Source organism: Myotis yumanensis, unplaced genomic scaffold, assembly GCF_028538775.1.
Source record: "Myotis yumanensis isolate MYYU_CA2020_CCGP unplaced genomic scaffold, mMyoYum1.0.hap1 SCAF_1, whole genome shotgun sequence".
Taxonomy (NCBI): Eukaryota; Metazoa; Chordata; class Mammalia; order Chiroptera; family Vespertilionidae; genus Myotis; species Myotis yumanensis.
In genome coordinates this window covers 9045027-9061452 of record NW_027223752.1, presented here as the reverse complement: position 1 = coordinate 9061452, position 16426 = coordinate 9045027, and the positions used below count along the sequence as shown (strand labels likewise).

At 36.0% G+C, this 16426-nt stretch overlaps 1 protein-coding gene across 1 annotated transcript in view; it reads left to right on the top strand.

The window, feature by feature from the left end:
• LOC139009254 (protein unc-79 homolog) overlaps positions 1-16426 on the top strand; it is a 224255-nt gene that overhangs the window by 84358 nt on the left and 123471 nt on the right. The window contains 4 exon segments of the mRNA XM_070413424.1: positions 9264-9328; positions 12696-12784; positions 13375-13415; positions 15281-15309. Of these exon segments, the coding sequence (XP_070269525.1) occupies positions 9264-9328; positions 12696-12784; positions 13375-13415; positions 15281-15309 (224 nt within the window).

Genomic DNA, 16426 nt, shown 5'->3' with positions numbered 1-16426 from the left:
TTTGATACTATTTGAGGTTTCAGGCATCTTCTGGGGGTTTTGGAATATATCCCCTGCAGGTAAGGGGGGCTTTATATTCATATGATTCAGGGATTTATTGTTTTGTGTCTTACTTCATTCATTTAGCATAGTGTTACTGAGATTAATCTGTATTGTTGATGATATTAGTAGGTTTTTTTTTATTGCTAAGTATTCTATGGTATGTATATACCACAGTTTGTTTTTCAACCTTGCTATTGATGTACATTTAGCTATTTCAAGTTTCTGGCCAATTTACATGAAACTACTGTGAACATCTTACGTAAGTCTTGTAGGCATATGCATTTATTTCTCTTGGATATGTACCTAGGAGAGGAATTGCTGGGTCATATAATTTATAAAAGAATTTTAAATAGCTCTGTAAAGTGTGTATGCCATTTTACATTTCATTGAACATTATATGAGACTATACACCCTTACTAATACTCACAGCTGTCAGTGTTTTGATTTTTAACCATTCTCATAGGTGTGTATCTCATTGTGGTTTTAATTTGTATTTCTTTGATGACTGATGTTGAATACCTTTTTATATGCTTACTAGAGGCCCGGTGCATGAAATTCATGCACGAGGGAGGGGGCGGGGTTAGGGGGTGGAGGGAGGTGTGGTGGTGTCCCTCAGCCCAGCCTGCACCTTCTCCAATCTGGACATCCCTCTCACAATCCAGGACTGCTGGTTCCCAACCGCTTGCCTGCCTGCCGGCCTGATTGCCCCTAACCACTCCCCTGCCAGCCTGATCACCCCCCAACCACTCCCCTGCCAGCCTGATCGACGCCTAACTGCTCCCCTGCCGGCCCGATCGCCCCCAACTGCCCTCCCTTTGAGGCCTGGTCCCTCCCAACTGCCCTTCCCTTCAGGCCTGATTGCCCACAACTGCCCTCCCCTGCTGGCCATCTTGTGGCAGCCGTCTTGTGTCCACATGGGGGTGGCCATCTTGTGTGTTGGAGTGATGGTCAATTTGCATATCACTCTTTTATTAGGTAGGATTGGTCATTTCAGATATTTTATGAAGTATTTGATGAATATTTTTGCATAGTCATTAATTGGGTTCTTTGTCTTTTTTATTATTGTTATGCATTTTTAATGTACTGTGGTCTGAGTCATTTGTCAGCTATATATATATAGCAAATATTTTCTTCCAGTCAGGGATTGCTTTTCTACTTTTACTAACACTGCCTTTTGAGGAGCATGAGTTGTTTGTAAACAAAAATGTAATTTTTGGTTTATGGTTAGTGCCTTTCATGCCTAAGAAATCTTTGTCTTATCCAAGGTTGTGAAGATAGTTTCCAATGTTTTCTTCCAGAAGCTTTCTAGTTTAGCTTATACATGTAGGTCTATGATCTGCTTAAATTTAATTCTTGTGCATGGTGAGTATGGTTTATTTGTTTCCTTGTAACACCCTTTGTTGAAAAGATTATACTTTCTCCTTTGAATTGTATTGTACCTTTGGCCATATATGTGTGGGTATATTTCTGGACACTATTCTGTTTTATTGATCTGTATACCAATACAAACTGTCTTAAATACTTTGGCTTTATAGTCTTAAAATCAGATAGTGCAAGTCTCTAATTTTGTTCTTCTTAGATCATCTTGGCTATTTTAGGTCTTTTGCATTTCCATATATATTTTAGTATCAGCTTTCATTTCTGGAAAATAATACTTCTGGGATTTTGATCTGGGTTATATTAAACCTATAATTCCATTTGGAAAGAATTGACATTGCAAAATATTAGTTCTCTAATCCATGAACATGATGCATTATTTAGGTCTTTAAAAATTTCCCTCTGTAGTTTTCAGTATAGAATTCTTGTGTTTATTTTTTAAAATTAATTCCTAGGTATTTGCTATTTTTTATGATGTAAATGTCATTATTTTAAAATTTATTTTCCAATTGTTCATTGACAGTATAAAGAAATTTAATTGATTTTTGTATGTTGATTTTTTTACCCTGAAACCTTGCTAAACTTACTTGTTAGTTTTGTAGCTTATTTGTAAGTTTCTTAAAGTTTCCTGTATATAAGATTTTGTTCTCTTGAAAATAAAAATAATTAAAACATTTCTTTTTTCTTTCTAATTTATATGCCTGTTTGCTACCTTCCCTTCCTCCCTCCCCCTCTCCCTCCCTTCCCTCCTTTTCCCCTTTCCTTCCTCTCTTTCTTTTTCTCATTACACTGGCTCATGTCTCCAGTTCAGTGTTGAATAGAAGTGCTGAGATTGAATATCTTCCCCCACATCCCCTTAGTCTGTGGGGAGGAAGCATTAAGGCTTTCACCATTAAATATAATGGGAGTCGAAGGTTTTCACAGATGCTTTTATCTAAAACCAGATTGAGGAAGTCCCTGTCTAATCTTAGTTTGCTGAGAGTTTTTGTCATGAATGAATATAAGTTTTGGTCAAATGCATTTTTTCCTATTTTGTTCAAATATATTTTGAGATGATCATATGATTTCCATTCTGTTAATATGGTAAATTACATTGATTTGATTTGCATTGTTAAACCAACTTTACATTCCTGAGATAAATTTTACATTTTCAGCTGTATTATATTGCCAGACTTAATTTGCTAATTTTTTGTTGTGTTCTTGATTCTATATTTATGAGGGGTATTGATCTAGTTTTCTTTTACTGTGATGCTTTCATCTGGTTTTGTTAACAGAGTAATCCTGACCTCATAAAATGAGTTTGGAAGTGTTTCCTCCTCTTCTATTTTTGGAAAGAGTTTATGTATGATTTGTATTTATTCTCTTAAATAGTTAATAGAATTTATTGGTAAATCCATCTGGATCTGAGGTTTTCTTTGTGGGAAGATTTTACATTGTTGAATTCAATTTAATAGTTGTAGGGCATTTAGATTTTCTTTCTTATTGAGCCAGAGTTTATAATTTTGTAATCTGTGATTTTTGAGGAATGTGATCATTTTCATCTAACTTATCAAATTTATTAGCATATCTGTCGGATCTGCAGTGATGTCCTAATTTTCATTTCTGATATTGGTAATTTGTTTCTTCTCTATATTTTCATTTATTAGGCTTGATAGAGGAATTATCAATTTTATTGAACTTGCCAAAGAACCAATGTTTGGTTTTATGATTTTCTCTGTTGGTTTAACCATTTTCAATTTCATTGATTTATGCCTTTATCTTTATTTTCTTTTTTCTGATAACACTGAGTTTAATTTTTTCTATTTTGGTATGGTAGAAACATAAATAATTTATTTTGAATTTTTGTATTTTCTAATAAAATAATTTAAAGCTATAATTTCCCCTTAAACATTGCTTTACTTGCATCCCACAAATTTGATATGCTGTGATTTTATTGTATTTTAATACAGAATATTTTCTAATATTCCTTGTGATTTCTTCTTTGATTTATGGATTATTGAGATGTGTGTTTTTTTCAAAAATATAAACATTTAGTGACTTTCCAGATATGTTTTTGTTATTTCCAGTTTAATTTCATTGTGGTCAGGAATGATACTCTATGTATTGCTACATATACATTTTTAAGGCTTATTTTATGGGCCAGAATATTGTTTTTGTTAGTAAACTTTGCATGTGTCCCTGAAAATAATGTATATTCTGCAGTGGTTGAGTGGAGAATTCTATCATTATTAATTAGGTTAACTTGTTGAGAATGTTGTTTAAGCTTTCTATTTTTACTGATTTTCAGTCTGCTTATTTTATGAATTACTAAGAGAAGATTGGTGAAATTTATAACATGAATTATGGACTTATTTGTGTCAGTTTCATTTCATGTAATTTAAAACTCTATCATTAGATGTACAGATATTTATGATTATTATGTCATCTTGATGAATTGACCCTATCATCATTGTATATTCCTCTTTATTACTGGTAATATTCTTTGTCCTGGAGTCTACTTGTCTGATATTTATATAGACACTCCAGTTTTCTTATGATGAGCATTTGCTAATGCTATTCTAATCATATATAATGGTACAAATTTTTCTATCTATTTACTCTTAATATATCTACCTTTTTTAAAAAAATATATCTATCTTTATATTTCAAGTGTTTCTCACAGGCAGCAAATATTTGAGTCATGCTTTTTGAAAAATTTAAAATCTATTTGACAACCTCTGCTTTTTAGACCATTTACATGTAATATAATTATTGTTTAGGACATTTACATTTAATGTAACTACAGATACAGTTAGGCTTAAGCCTGGCATTTGTACTTGTTTTCTACTTGTCCCATCTATTCTATGTTTCTTTTCTTTTTAATATCTTGCCTTCTTTTGGGTTATTTTTAGTATTTCATTTTATCTCTGTATTGAATTACTAGGTATACATTCTTTTAAAAATTGCTTTAATGATTATAATATATACCTTTAATTTCACAGTCTCCCTTAAAATAATATTATACTACCTCACATGTAATGTTAGAACCCTGTACATTTTCATTTTCCCCCTCATCCTTTTTGTTCTTGTAATTAAATATTTTACTTCTTTCTCTATATATTATTGGTCTTACACTACATAGCTATTATTTTTGTTTTAAACAATAAATCATCTTTTAAAAATATGTTAATATGATTAGAAAGTCTTTTATTCATTATATTTACAAAGTTCTAGAACTCTTTTTGCCTTTGTGTAAGTCCTAGGTTTCCTTCAGCCTCAAGACCTTTCTTTAACATTTCTTGTAGTGGAGCTCAGCTGGCAATAAATTCTCTAGTATTTGTCTTCGAATAGTCTTTATTTCATACTCAATTTTGAAGGATATTTTCACTGGGTATAAAATTCTAGGTTGACAGTTTTTTTCTTTCAGCCTATTAAAGATGTCGTTCCATTGTCTTCTGGCTTGCATTGTTTCTGACGAGAAATCAGCGATCATTCTTATCTTTGTTCCCCTGTAAGTAATGTGTCTTTTTTTCCTGGCTGCTTTTAAGATTTTCTCTTTATCATTGGTTTTTATCAGTTTGATTTTAATGAGTTTTGGTGTGATTTTCTTTGCTTTAATTTTACCTAAGAGTCATTGAGCTTCTTGGATCTGTGGGTTTATAGTTTTCATCAAATTTGCAAAATTTTGGCCATTTTTTCTTCAAATAATTGCCACTCCCTGCCCCCATTGCACCGTTTTGGCTTTTAAACACACTTGGTTACTCTGCCTGATATTTTCCCACAGCTCACTGAAGCTCTCTTTATTTTTTTTCTAGTATTTCAGTTTGGGTTGTTTTTGTTGTTATGTCTCCTAATTCACAGATCTTTTCTTCTACATTGTCTAAGCTGCCATTACTCCCATTTAGTGAATTTTTCATTTTTGGTATTATATTTTTTAATTTTTAAAAATTTCATTTGTTTTTTTTTTATATCTTTAATATCTAGCCTCATTGTTTTCATATTTTTCTTTAAATATGTTTACAATAGCTGTCTTAAAGTCCTTGTTTGCTAAAACTACCACATTTCTGTAATTTCTGGGTTTGTTTCTAATGCCCAGTTTTTCTCCCAATTATGGGTTACATTTTCCGTCCTTTTCAAATAGTAAGTAATTTTTGACTGGATGCTGGACTTCAAGAATGCTACATTATGAAGTGTCTGGATTTTGTTGTCTTCCATTATAGTGTGTTAAAGTTTCTTTTGACAGTCAAGTAACTGGTGGATTAGCTTAACCCTTCCAAGGCTTGTTCTTATGCTTTGTTAGGGGGAGCCTGGGGAGGCTTTTTCACTAATGTTAGTTCAGCTCTCCTACTATGACATGACTTTTTAGAGTCTCCATTGAATATTCCAAGTTTTTACTGAGTTCCCTCCGCTCTGGCTGGTTGGAACTTGAATATCTCCCAACCCTGAATGTGATGTAGGAATTATCCTATATAATAAAGAGGTAATATGCAAATTGACCATCACTCCAACACACAAGATGACCGCCCCCATGTGGTCAAAGATGGCCGCCCCCATGTGGACACAAGATGGCCGCCACAAGATGGCCAGCAGGGGAGGGCAGTTGTGGGCTATCAGGCCAGCAGGGGAGGGCAGTTGGGAGGGACCAGGCCTGCAAGGGAGGGCAGTTGGGGGCAATCAGGCCTGCAGGGGAGGGCAGTTAAGGGTGACCAGGCCAACAGGGGAGGGCAGTTGGGGGCAATCGGGCCGGCAGGGGAGCAGTTAGGCATCAATCAGGCTGGCAGGGGAGTGGTTGGGGGGTGATCAGGCTGGCAGGCAGAAGCGGTTAGGGGCAATCAGGCCGGCAGGCAGGCGAGTGGTTGGGAGCCAGCAGTCCTGGATTATGAGAGGGATGTCCGACTGCCTGGTGGGATTGGGCATAAACAGGCAGTCGGACATCCCTCGAGGGGTCCCAGATTGGAGAGGTTACAGGCTGGGCTAAGGGACAACTCCCCCTCCCTGTGTACAAATTTCGTGCACCAGACCTCTAGTTAGGTTATCCCTCATAATTGTTTTCTATGAAGCCAAATTAAGTTTTGTCTTACACATGTTTAGTATAAAGCCAAACCCCCAAAAGGACTCATATTCAGATTTCTGGAGCTTTTACTTTGCTCAGCCCCTTCTTCTTTGGTACTCTACCCAGCAAATTTAAGTCACCTTGCCCCTCTAAATGCCAGTTTTTGTTCACCACAACTCAATAAAACCAACCTATTGTGCTTATATTTCCTCTTCCAAGGCCAAGGTCTGGAAATTGCTTCCAGAAAGAAAGCAGGGGTGGTTGTAGGAGTCATTTCATTGTTTCTCTTTTCTCAAGGATCATTGTCCTGTACTACATGTAGTCCAATTTCTGAATATAGTTGTTTCATATATATTTTCCATTTTTTTAGTTGTTTATGGTAGGAGGGCATGTCCAATACCAGTTACTCTGTCATAGTAGGAAGCAGACCTCTTGTCTGCCATGTCTTTATGCTATATATATATTTTTAAAATATATTTTATTGATTTTTTACAGACAGGAAGGGAGAGAGATAGAGAGTTAGAAACATCGATGAGAGAGAAACATCGATCAGCTGCCTCCTGCACATCTCCTACTGGGGATGTACCCGCAACCCAGGTACATGCCCTTGACCGGAATCGAACCTGGGACCTTTCAGTCCGCAGGCCAACGCTCTATCCACTGAGCCAAACTGGTTTTGGCTATGCTATATTTTTGTTTTTATTTTCAAATGAAGGGAGATCTATCTTTATTATATTTGCCTTATGGTAAAGTATATATTACAATCAGTTGTAATATTTTTCCCAATTACAACTACCTGTGCTCTATCTTCAGAGATTTTGATTCAGTAGATCTAATATGGGGTCTAGGCATCATGTTTTTTAAACCTTGACAGATGATTTTTGAAACACAACCAAAGCTAAGAATCACTATTCTAGTAAGCTTAACTACAGTGTAAATTTGGTGAACTACTACCTGCTCTTAATTCAGTTTTATTCTATAAAAATAGAATAAAAAATTATAGGAATAGGATCTCCTGCATATCCCCACCATCCACATATAAAGCATTAATCTCTGGCAGAACAAGAGTCTTTACTTTAATCAAGTTCTATGGCTGTTGCATAGTCTGATTTCTTTGTGCCTATGCTATAGCAGTTGTTACATATTTTGAGTATTACTTCTATTCTAAAAATGTCAAGAAAAATCGCCTTGATATTTATAAAGTGCCCTGCAGATATTCTCATAATACACAGATTCAGAGATGGTTTTATCTTGGGTGGTTTCATCTTTGATTAGTGGTGACTTCCTAGAGCTCAGTTTTGAGAAGTATTCTAAGGCCATTTCTGGACTCAGCAGGATGGAATGCTCTTATGGATTAGTGATATCTGTTATGAATTTGGGTTTGGAGAAATGAGGTTTCATGTCCTATGTATTTGGAACTCCTATACTGATTAAAGGCACTCTTTTTTTTTAGGTTTCTTTAAATACACAAGAAAACTTGTTGCTATTCTCTATATTCATCTTGACTTTTCCACATGTGGGAAACAAATCTTATAGTTATAGAATGCGTATATTCAAGTAATTTCTTCATCTATTTCTTGCTCATTTCCTCTTTCTCACTCTCTAAAAATAGAATCAATATAATACTGTTATAAGAGTAGTGGTTTTGGTCTTTACTTATTTTTTTGTCTTCTTTGTATATTTTTTAAGGTTAATGGCTCTGTTGATTGTCTTTTTTTGAATTCCAAATTAGACACAAAATGTTATGCTTAGTCTAACAATCTTTGAATATTGAATATTGAAAATAGAATATTTGAACTTAAAATACTTCTAGATAGAAAATTTTATAAAATGTTTAGAGCATAAATTAAGCTGAATCATTAATAGTAAATATTTTGGAATTATAATTTGATATATAACTAACAATGTCCTCTCACCTGCAAATTCTTCTGTATTAGGCCAAACATGGCTCTATAAGATTAGAATATGACAATTTAGAAAAATGTTCTACTTTCAACTTATAATTCTATTACTTTTTAAATGTTAGCTAAGTTCTTCGGGCTACAGGATCGTCTGGATGATGATAATTCCTTGGTTCTTATCCTCATTCTCTGTGTGTTATACTGTGTTAAGGAGTTGGGTATTAGCAAACTAGCAGAGATTTAATTTGTGGGTCACATGTGAGAGAGACCTGCATTTCGCTTGGGCGAGAAAGTCATCTTTCCAGTCTCCCAATTTGATGGGGTGGGGTAGCAAATGGAATGGTGGCAGGTGCTTTATCATTCATTTCAATTGCTATCAATTTGAAACACTGCCTCGTGCCAAAAATCTAGGATGTTTAGCACAGTATATACTACAGTGAAAAGAGCGGAGTGTCAAGAACCAAGTTCTAGTCCTAGCTAGACTCGACTAGTTCTCATCTAGTCATTTACGAATCCTGTGATCATAGCAAGCTACTTAACCTTTTTACCTTTAACTTACCCATATATTTAATGAGGTTATTGATCTGCTGTATCTATCCCACAGAGTTGTTGGGATGATCCAGTGAAATCATAGAGCACTTACCAATGGTATATCATTGTGAGGTAATTATTTGGTATTGTATATGCCGCCTTATATTAGATTGTCTCCTCCCATAGGAAAATGGATGATGGAGTTGTGATATCTTTGCTCAATTTAAACATTTTTCATATATTTAAAACTCATTTTAGGAAGGCTTCTGGTGATGATTCTATTTCGGTAAAAGAAAACTAATGAAGTACCTGCTGTGTTTTTTACTAGGGCACAAATAATTTCAATGAGAAGTATTCATCAGTTATGCTTTGCTTTACAGCTTGGAATCCCATCCACTGTCAGCACATTGAATGCCACAACGCAATTAACAAACCAGCGGTGAAGGTACTGTTTTATTAGACCTGGTCTCATATTGTATTGCCAGTGGTCAAATTGTCAGCAAGTTGTTGGACGAAATGTTAGTTTATATGTTATTCATGGAATTCAGCTTAATTCTTCACAGTACGAGACTGACTTGGTTCCCATAATTGAAATTAGTTTTTATATCCGTCCTTCTTTCTGCCTGTCACAATGCCCTCTTTGGGTTTGCTCAGATGTCAACAGGAAGGAGATATTTTCCAATTTTTTCAGTTATTTTCCCTCTAGTTTTATGTCACACTGCATTCACAGGGGTTCTCTGACTTCCTGATGATTTCTGGCTTCCACTCACAGAACTCATCACAAAAAAAAGTCTTTTATATTTTCACTTTATACTTCCCAGAAAGGTAACATTCTTGTTAGTTGACAAGACATGATTTTTCATGACAACAGGTCTGCATGGTATTGTTCTTTCTTTACAATATGAGCACTTCCCAAATGCACAGGGATATGGCCTTAGGACATGTAGATCAAGGGTACTCAACTTCCAGATGCTTATGCAATAATGTTAAATGAAAAAGAAATTATAAAATTGTGTAGTGTGATGCCAACTTAGTTTAAAAATTGCGTATCTGTATATTTATATTTATATTCATTGTGAAAAACCATCAGTAATGCCCATCAGAACGTCAGTTACTATGATTGCATTGAGATGGAGGGTTATTGAGGTAGTTAAATTTTCTTTCCTTTTCTCCATTTTCCAAAACCTCTACATTGGGAATATATTATATTTATGAACAGAGAACAATATTTTTAATGCAAGGTCAGATATGAACATATTAATATGGGTGTAAACAGATCTGTTCAGAGTAGAACAGAATTGACATTATTAGTCACAAATCAGATGGATCGTGTTAATGAATTCATTGAACACATTAGAGGTCTTTAGCTAATCTCTATTGAGTTCTAACATCCTAGGAGTTTTTCCTTTTAAGTGGCGTGAACAAAAACCTTTATCTGATGGAGTTATGGGTGACTCATTAGAAATGCAAGTAAAGGTGAGGAAGAGGTCTACCTGGGGTGCATGGGAAAGACTCAGGGAAAATTGATTTATCCTCACAAAGAGCCTAATATTTTCATAATAGTGAGCTATACCCCGAGGCAGTAATGATTTGCCAAATAGAAAAGTAACATTTATTTTTATTGCAATAGATTGCAAAAAACAAAAAATACTTGTGGGGCAAGAGCCAAATGTTGGGATAGGAATTACAATGAAAATATGTTGGAATTTATAGTTCATTTTATCACATTTTGCTTCTAATTTTACTATTTGAAAATCACTTTATGTAATAGTTTGGAGCCCAGATAATTCTCTAAGATAGGAGTCAGCAAACCAGCCAAATCTGGTCTGCTGCCTGTTTTTGTAAATAAAGTTCTATTTAGCCCTAACTGGTTTGGCTCAGTGGGTAGAGCGTCGGCCTGTGGACTGAAAGGTCCCAGGTTCGATTCCGATCAAGAGCACGTACCTTGGTTGCGGGCACATCCCCAGTAGGGGGTGTGCAGAAGGCAGCTGATTGATGTTTCTCTCTCATCGATGTTTCTGATTCTCTATCCCTCTCCCTTCCTCTCTGTAAAAAAATCAATATAATATATTTGAAAAAAAAAAGACTGAGATTCCAAAATAAATAAATAAATAAATAAATAAATAAATAAAAGGTCCCAGGTTCAATTCCGGTCAAGAGCATGTACCTTGGTTGCGGGCATAACCCCAGTAGGAGGTGTGCAGGAGGCAGCTGATCAATGTTTCTCTCTCATCGGTGTTTCTAACTTTCTATCCCTCTCACTTCCTCTCTGTAAAAAAATCAATAAAATATATTAAAAAAAATAAAGTTCTATTTATTTGCCTATATATCATTTGTGGCTGCTTTCATGCTACAACAGTAAGGTTGAGTAGTTAGTTGTTTTTTTAAAGTATATTTTTTATTGATTTCAGAGAGGAAAGGTGAGGGAGAGAAAGCTAGAAACATCAATGATGAGAGAGAATCATTGATCAGCTGCCTCCTGAAAGCCCCACACTGGGGATTGTGCCTGCAACCTGGGCATTGAACTGTGACCTCCTGGTTCGTAGGCTGACGCTCAACCACTGAGCCACACCGGCTGGGCTTGAGTAGTTAGTTGTGACAGAGAACACTTGTCACACAAAGCCAGAAATATTTATTCTCTGACCATTTACAGAAAGTTTGCTAGTCCCTGATTTTTAACATACCAAAAAGTAATTATCCATTGCATCAAAGGAAGCATAAAACTTACCTAAGGAAAATTTTCATACTGGGTCTTTAGCATCAGGCGATATATAATTTACAGATTTAGATGGTATAATTATTTAAATTTAGGAATAATAACTATTGTTTCCCCAATCACTGAAACACCTCAGGATTTTAACTTTAAATGACAGGCTGTTTGGCTTATAAGTTTGGTGCATTTCCCCCTTCAAATCAGTAAAAACAATAAAAAAAAAAAAAGGCAGAAGGATGTTCCAGAAGAATTTGTGGCATATTAACTACATAATCGGCTATAGCATGAATTGATTGTTTCTTGAAGGGCAGGAACAGAATTCAAAATGACTTTGGTAAGTCATAGAAACTTAAACTGATGCAAAGTGCAAAACTCAGGTAGTAATCTACATGTTTTGTTCACTTGATTTAAAATATCCAGATGTTTAAAAATATCCCAGTGATCAACTGTAAAATGAACGCTTTTCATCTCTGTGCTTAGGCTAATGAAAACTCAGCCACAAAGAATCCAAAACTGAACAGGGCACAGCAGGGTTAAACAAGACAGGTTCCGTGTGAAGAAAAAAACCACACACCTGGAAATGAAACGTTGGATGATTCATGTAGAACTTAGATTCCAGTGTGTGAAAAGTGAGTCATTGTTAGGTTCAAAGCTAAATTTTATGAATGAGGTTCCTGCTAGCTTTTTGGTAACAGTTATGATTTTCAATCTTACTGCATTTTTCTTTTCTTAAAGAGAGACACTGTGTTTACCAGTTTAGAGAAGGAATTACTGTATGAGTAAGATGGAGGCAATTTCAGCAGCCATTGAACAAGATGCTTTTTTATCTTTGGGGAATGAGGTTAGATTTCTTGAACCATTTGTTACTAGAATTGCAAATAACAGGGGAAATGAAAGACCACAGTAGCCACATTTAAATCAACCGTGTGGACTCACAGGCCAGTGCAGGAAAAATGGCTACAGGTTGAATGGGTTCTACTAAACATATTTATTCCACTTTGCTTTTGAAAACTGTCAGTATGGGAACATTTGTGCTCATGATATCGGGAATGTGATAAACAGGACAGGAGACTTCATTCTGTCTTTTCATGTGTTTCAGATGTGTATAGACCCTTCCCTGTCAGTAGCTCTGGGTGATAAACCACCCCCATTGTATCTCTGTGAAGAATGCAGCCAGAGGATCGCAGGGTAGGTATAAAGGAAGTAGGGCAACAATGAGGAGATAAGAATAATCACTTGGACTTAAATTGGTTACATTATCCACGTTTCCCATTAACCTCTCTGGTTTTTAAAGGTTACTTTGTCGGATATTTAATATGTAGCAAACTTTCATTTGAAAGATTTTCGCTTTGCAGAGTTGCACTAGTTCTCTGTGTGACAGAAGGAAGTGGTTCCATTTACTGAAGCAGCGGCCCTGTTGAAAAGGCCACAGAGAAAAGGAAAACTGGTTTTCAAACATGACAGATAATTCATGTGGGTTCTCTTTGCTTGTTAGCCTCACAGAATCACACTCAGCTTTGTGTACATCCTGATGTATTATGGTTGGCTTAATTAGCATCTGGAAAGTATCATTTAAAGAATTGAATCTGATGAAATGCCTATAATTTAGAATTTAGCTGGAATGCATTCGACATTGAAAAAGTTTATTATGATAATGCTCTTAATTACACTTCCTTTCGATTAAAAGCCTTTTAGCAATAGCGTGTAGCTTATAAACATTCATGTGGAAGGGTAACATCGCTAAGAAGCTAAAAAATGAATTTTGTTTTTCTTCATAGGGACCACAGTGAATGGTTGATTGATGTTCTTCTGCCGCAAGGTATGGTTTACTTCAGAAAGAATGAATCATGAGTAATCATGACTAATGGCATGGTCGATTTGTCTCCTTTAGACAGTAACCAAAGTATTATATTCTATGAATATTCATTGATATGAAGCATTATATAAATTTCTTGCTGGTAATATGCCTACACATTTAATAATGAGGGAAGAGATATCATTTCTACCCAAATTAAGGGGAGTTGTTGGAATTAGGATTCCGTATGATTAAAGCCCTGCTGAATTATGTTTTAAGAGGTTTTATGTATATATAACAGTGTTACCAATGATATGTTTGCCAGGTCAGAAAGGGAATAAGGAACATTAGTGAAGAACATTGAATAATAGGACTTTCTCCTGCCACTATTACTGTGTTTTTAGGGGAAATCATTTAATCACTCTGACACTTAGTCTCCCCATCAGTAAAATGGGGATAAAGTATGTCTGACCCATCTCAATGAGGAGACGAGATTGTAATGCTTGTAGTTTGTTTGAGTTCTGAAAGCTAAGCCCGGTAAGTTGACAGATCAGATAGATAGAGGTAGTACTCTTCCACCCAGGGGAGGCAGGTAATCCGGCCACCTAATTGGAGACAGTGACCAGGAAAAGTACTGGAAAGCAAAGGAAAGATGAAAGGTGGAAAAAGCTGGGAGCATACTGAGTATAGATAGGCACACAGGGGCAACTCGATAATGGCTTTAGAGGAAGATAATGAAAGAGTAGGAGAGGCCTCATTTCAAAAGCAATCCCTGCTGGGGATCGAGCCCACAACCCGGGCATGTGTCCTGACCTGGAATCAAACCAGCGACCTCTTGGTGCATGGGTTGACCCTCAATCACTGAGCCACACTGGCGGGGCAACAAATAACTTTTTATTAGTTAACTAGACATGTGACTGACCTCAGATTAAGATAAACTGTAAGGTAGCAAACTGTTAAATAATCATTAGTTACACAAAACTAGTATTAAAAACTGAGTTGAATATTTCAATCAATTGGCATCCACTAATTCATAATTTTCAGACAAATTTTAGGAGACATTTACCTTTGATCTTTTAAATAATTGGAACATAGATGATACTGTAAATAATAGTTCAGTCCATTTTTTGAACACTTACTCTTTCAAGGGAAATGCTAACATTCTTGGAAAAATTATTTTCAAGTGCTCTCAAGCATCAGTTTTCACGGAGATAATTTGTATGCCCACTCCAAAGAGTTTTCAGCTATTCATTAAAGTCAGTCCTGAAGCAGACAGTAGTTTGGCAGCCTTACTCCAACTGGTCAACCCATGGGTTTGAAAATTGCTTTCTCTCAAATAAGCATGCAGCTGATTTTACACTAGGACAGGACTGTTTATAAATGGATAGTTCAACTCTAAGTAATTGAAATAGCAAGATTTTTCTGTATAGCAAGTCCTGTCCAAGGTAAAGCCCTAAATATATCACATCAACTCAGTGTCATAGTATAATGGAACAGCAGTAAAGAGGGATCCATAGACATATCGGTCGATCTGCCTCCCCAATTGATAGCCTGGGTGACCCTGAAGAAGTCATGCAACCATAGTGGCCCTCAATTTTGTTTTCTGTCAAATGAGATGCAAGTTACTTGGCTTTAACATGATCTGAATTCTAGGTCATGTCTGAGAAGGTTGAGTTACTTATAAGAAGAGGGGAAGTATTTGCAGCATGCAGGTGCTTTTTAATCTCATTAAACATAAGTAGATGATAATTCGTGAGGCAAGGAAGAAGCTGTTTTGTGTAAGTCTAGAGGTTGTATTACAAAACTTGTTTTTACTCCCTTTCATGGCTGCCCTTGTTGAAAATGGGCTCTCTTTCTTTGTTGATATTTTGTGTACCTTCCCCTTACAGCTGAAATATCTGCCATATGTCAGAAGAAGGTAAGAGCAAACCATCTGTGTGGTGGGGCATGAATTGCTGTGTTTGTATGTAAATTCATTCATTGACATCTGCCTCATTTCTGCACCCTGGTTTCCCAGTATGTACCTGTCACTGTATTTGTGAAGGGGGAAAAGAAATAATTTAGCATGCAAGATTGCTATATCCGAATGGTCGCTATTTCCATTTCTGCTTTTGCTCACCCATCTTATGCACAAATATTTTTGATAAGTTACTTGAAATAAAAGCTATGCACTTCTAATTACAAAAGGTTTGAATGACAGTATAATATGTGCAACTTAACTTTGGTAAATGATGTATCTTATATGCTAAACATCTTTATTATTTTGAAGTGGAGTTGGAAATAGGCTAATATATGTGTTAAAACATACTCAGACCAACTGTATATGGAGAATATTCACTTATATGTAAATTAAATGTTATCTCTAGTTAAAGATTCCACCTTCAAATTTCCATGAGCCTTTCATGACAGTTTTCCTAAACTATACCCATCTTTTTACTTGTTGTGGAAAGTATAAGAGAAGGTAGTATGGTGTCCTATATAGAACTTTGTATTAGTTGGTTGAGATACTTGGGTTCTGGTCAGCTCTATCTCCACCTACGATGTACAGGTCATTTAAACTTTTGAGGAGTTAGTCATGAATGAGTACCTTTGGAGGGCTGTTTCAGTTATCTATTGCCAAATGGCTTATAACAATAAACATTTATTTGATCACAGTTTCTTGGATTGGCAATTTGGTTATACTCAGCTAGGGTTCTTTTGACAAACTCCTAGAGGCTCACTCATGCATTTGTATCGGTTGGTGAGTAGGCTGGGGCTTAGCTGTCCCAGATGACCTCACTCTCCTGTCTGGGGGTTCCGCTGGGATGGCTGGGATGGTTGAGATGACTGGGTGTCTAGTCCTCCCTCTTCCCATTAGGTGTCTCATCTTCCAGGAGGCCGGGCTGGATTTGTTCATGTGGTAGCAGCGTTCTGAGAGAATAAGAGAGGAGGTTGAAAGGCCTTTTGAGACCGAAGCTCAGAAGTCACGCAGCATCACTTCTGCTTCATTCATTGTCAAAGGAAGTCCCATTTCAAGGAGGGGGGAATAAACTCCT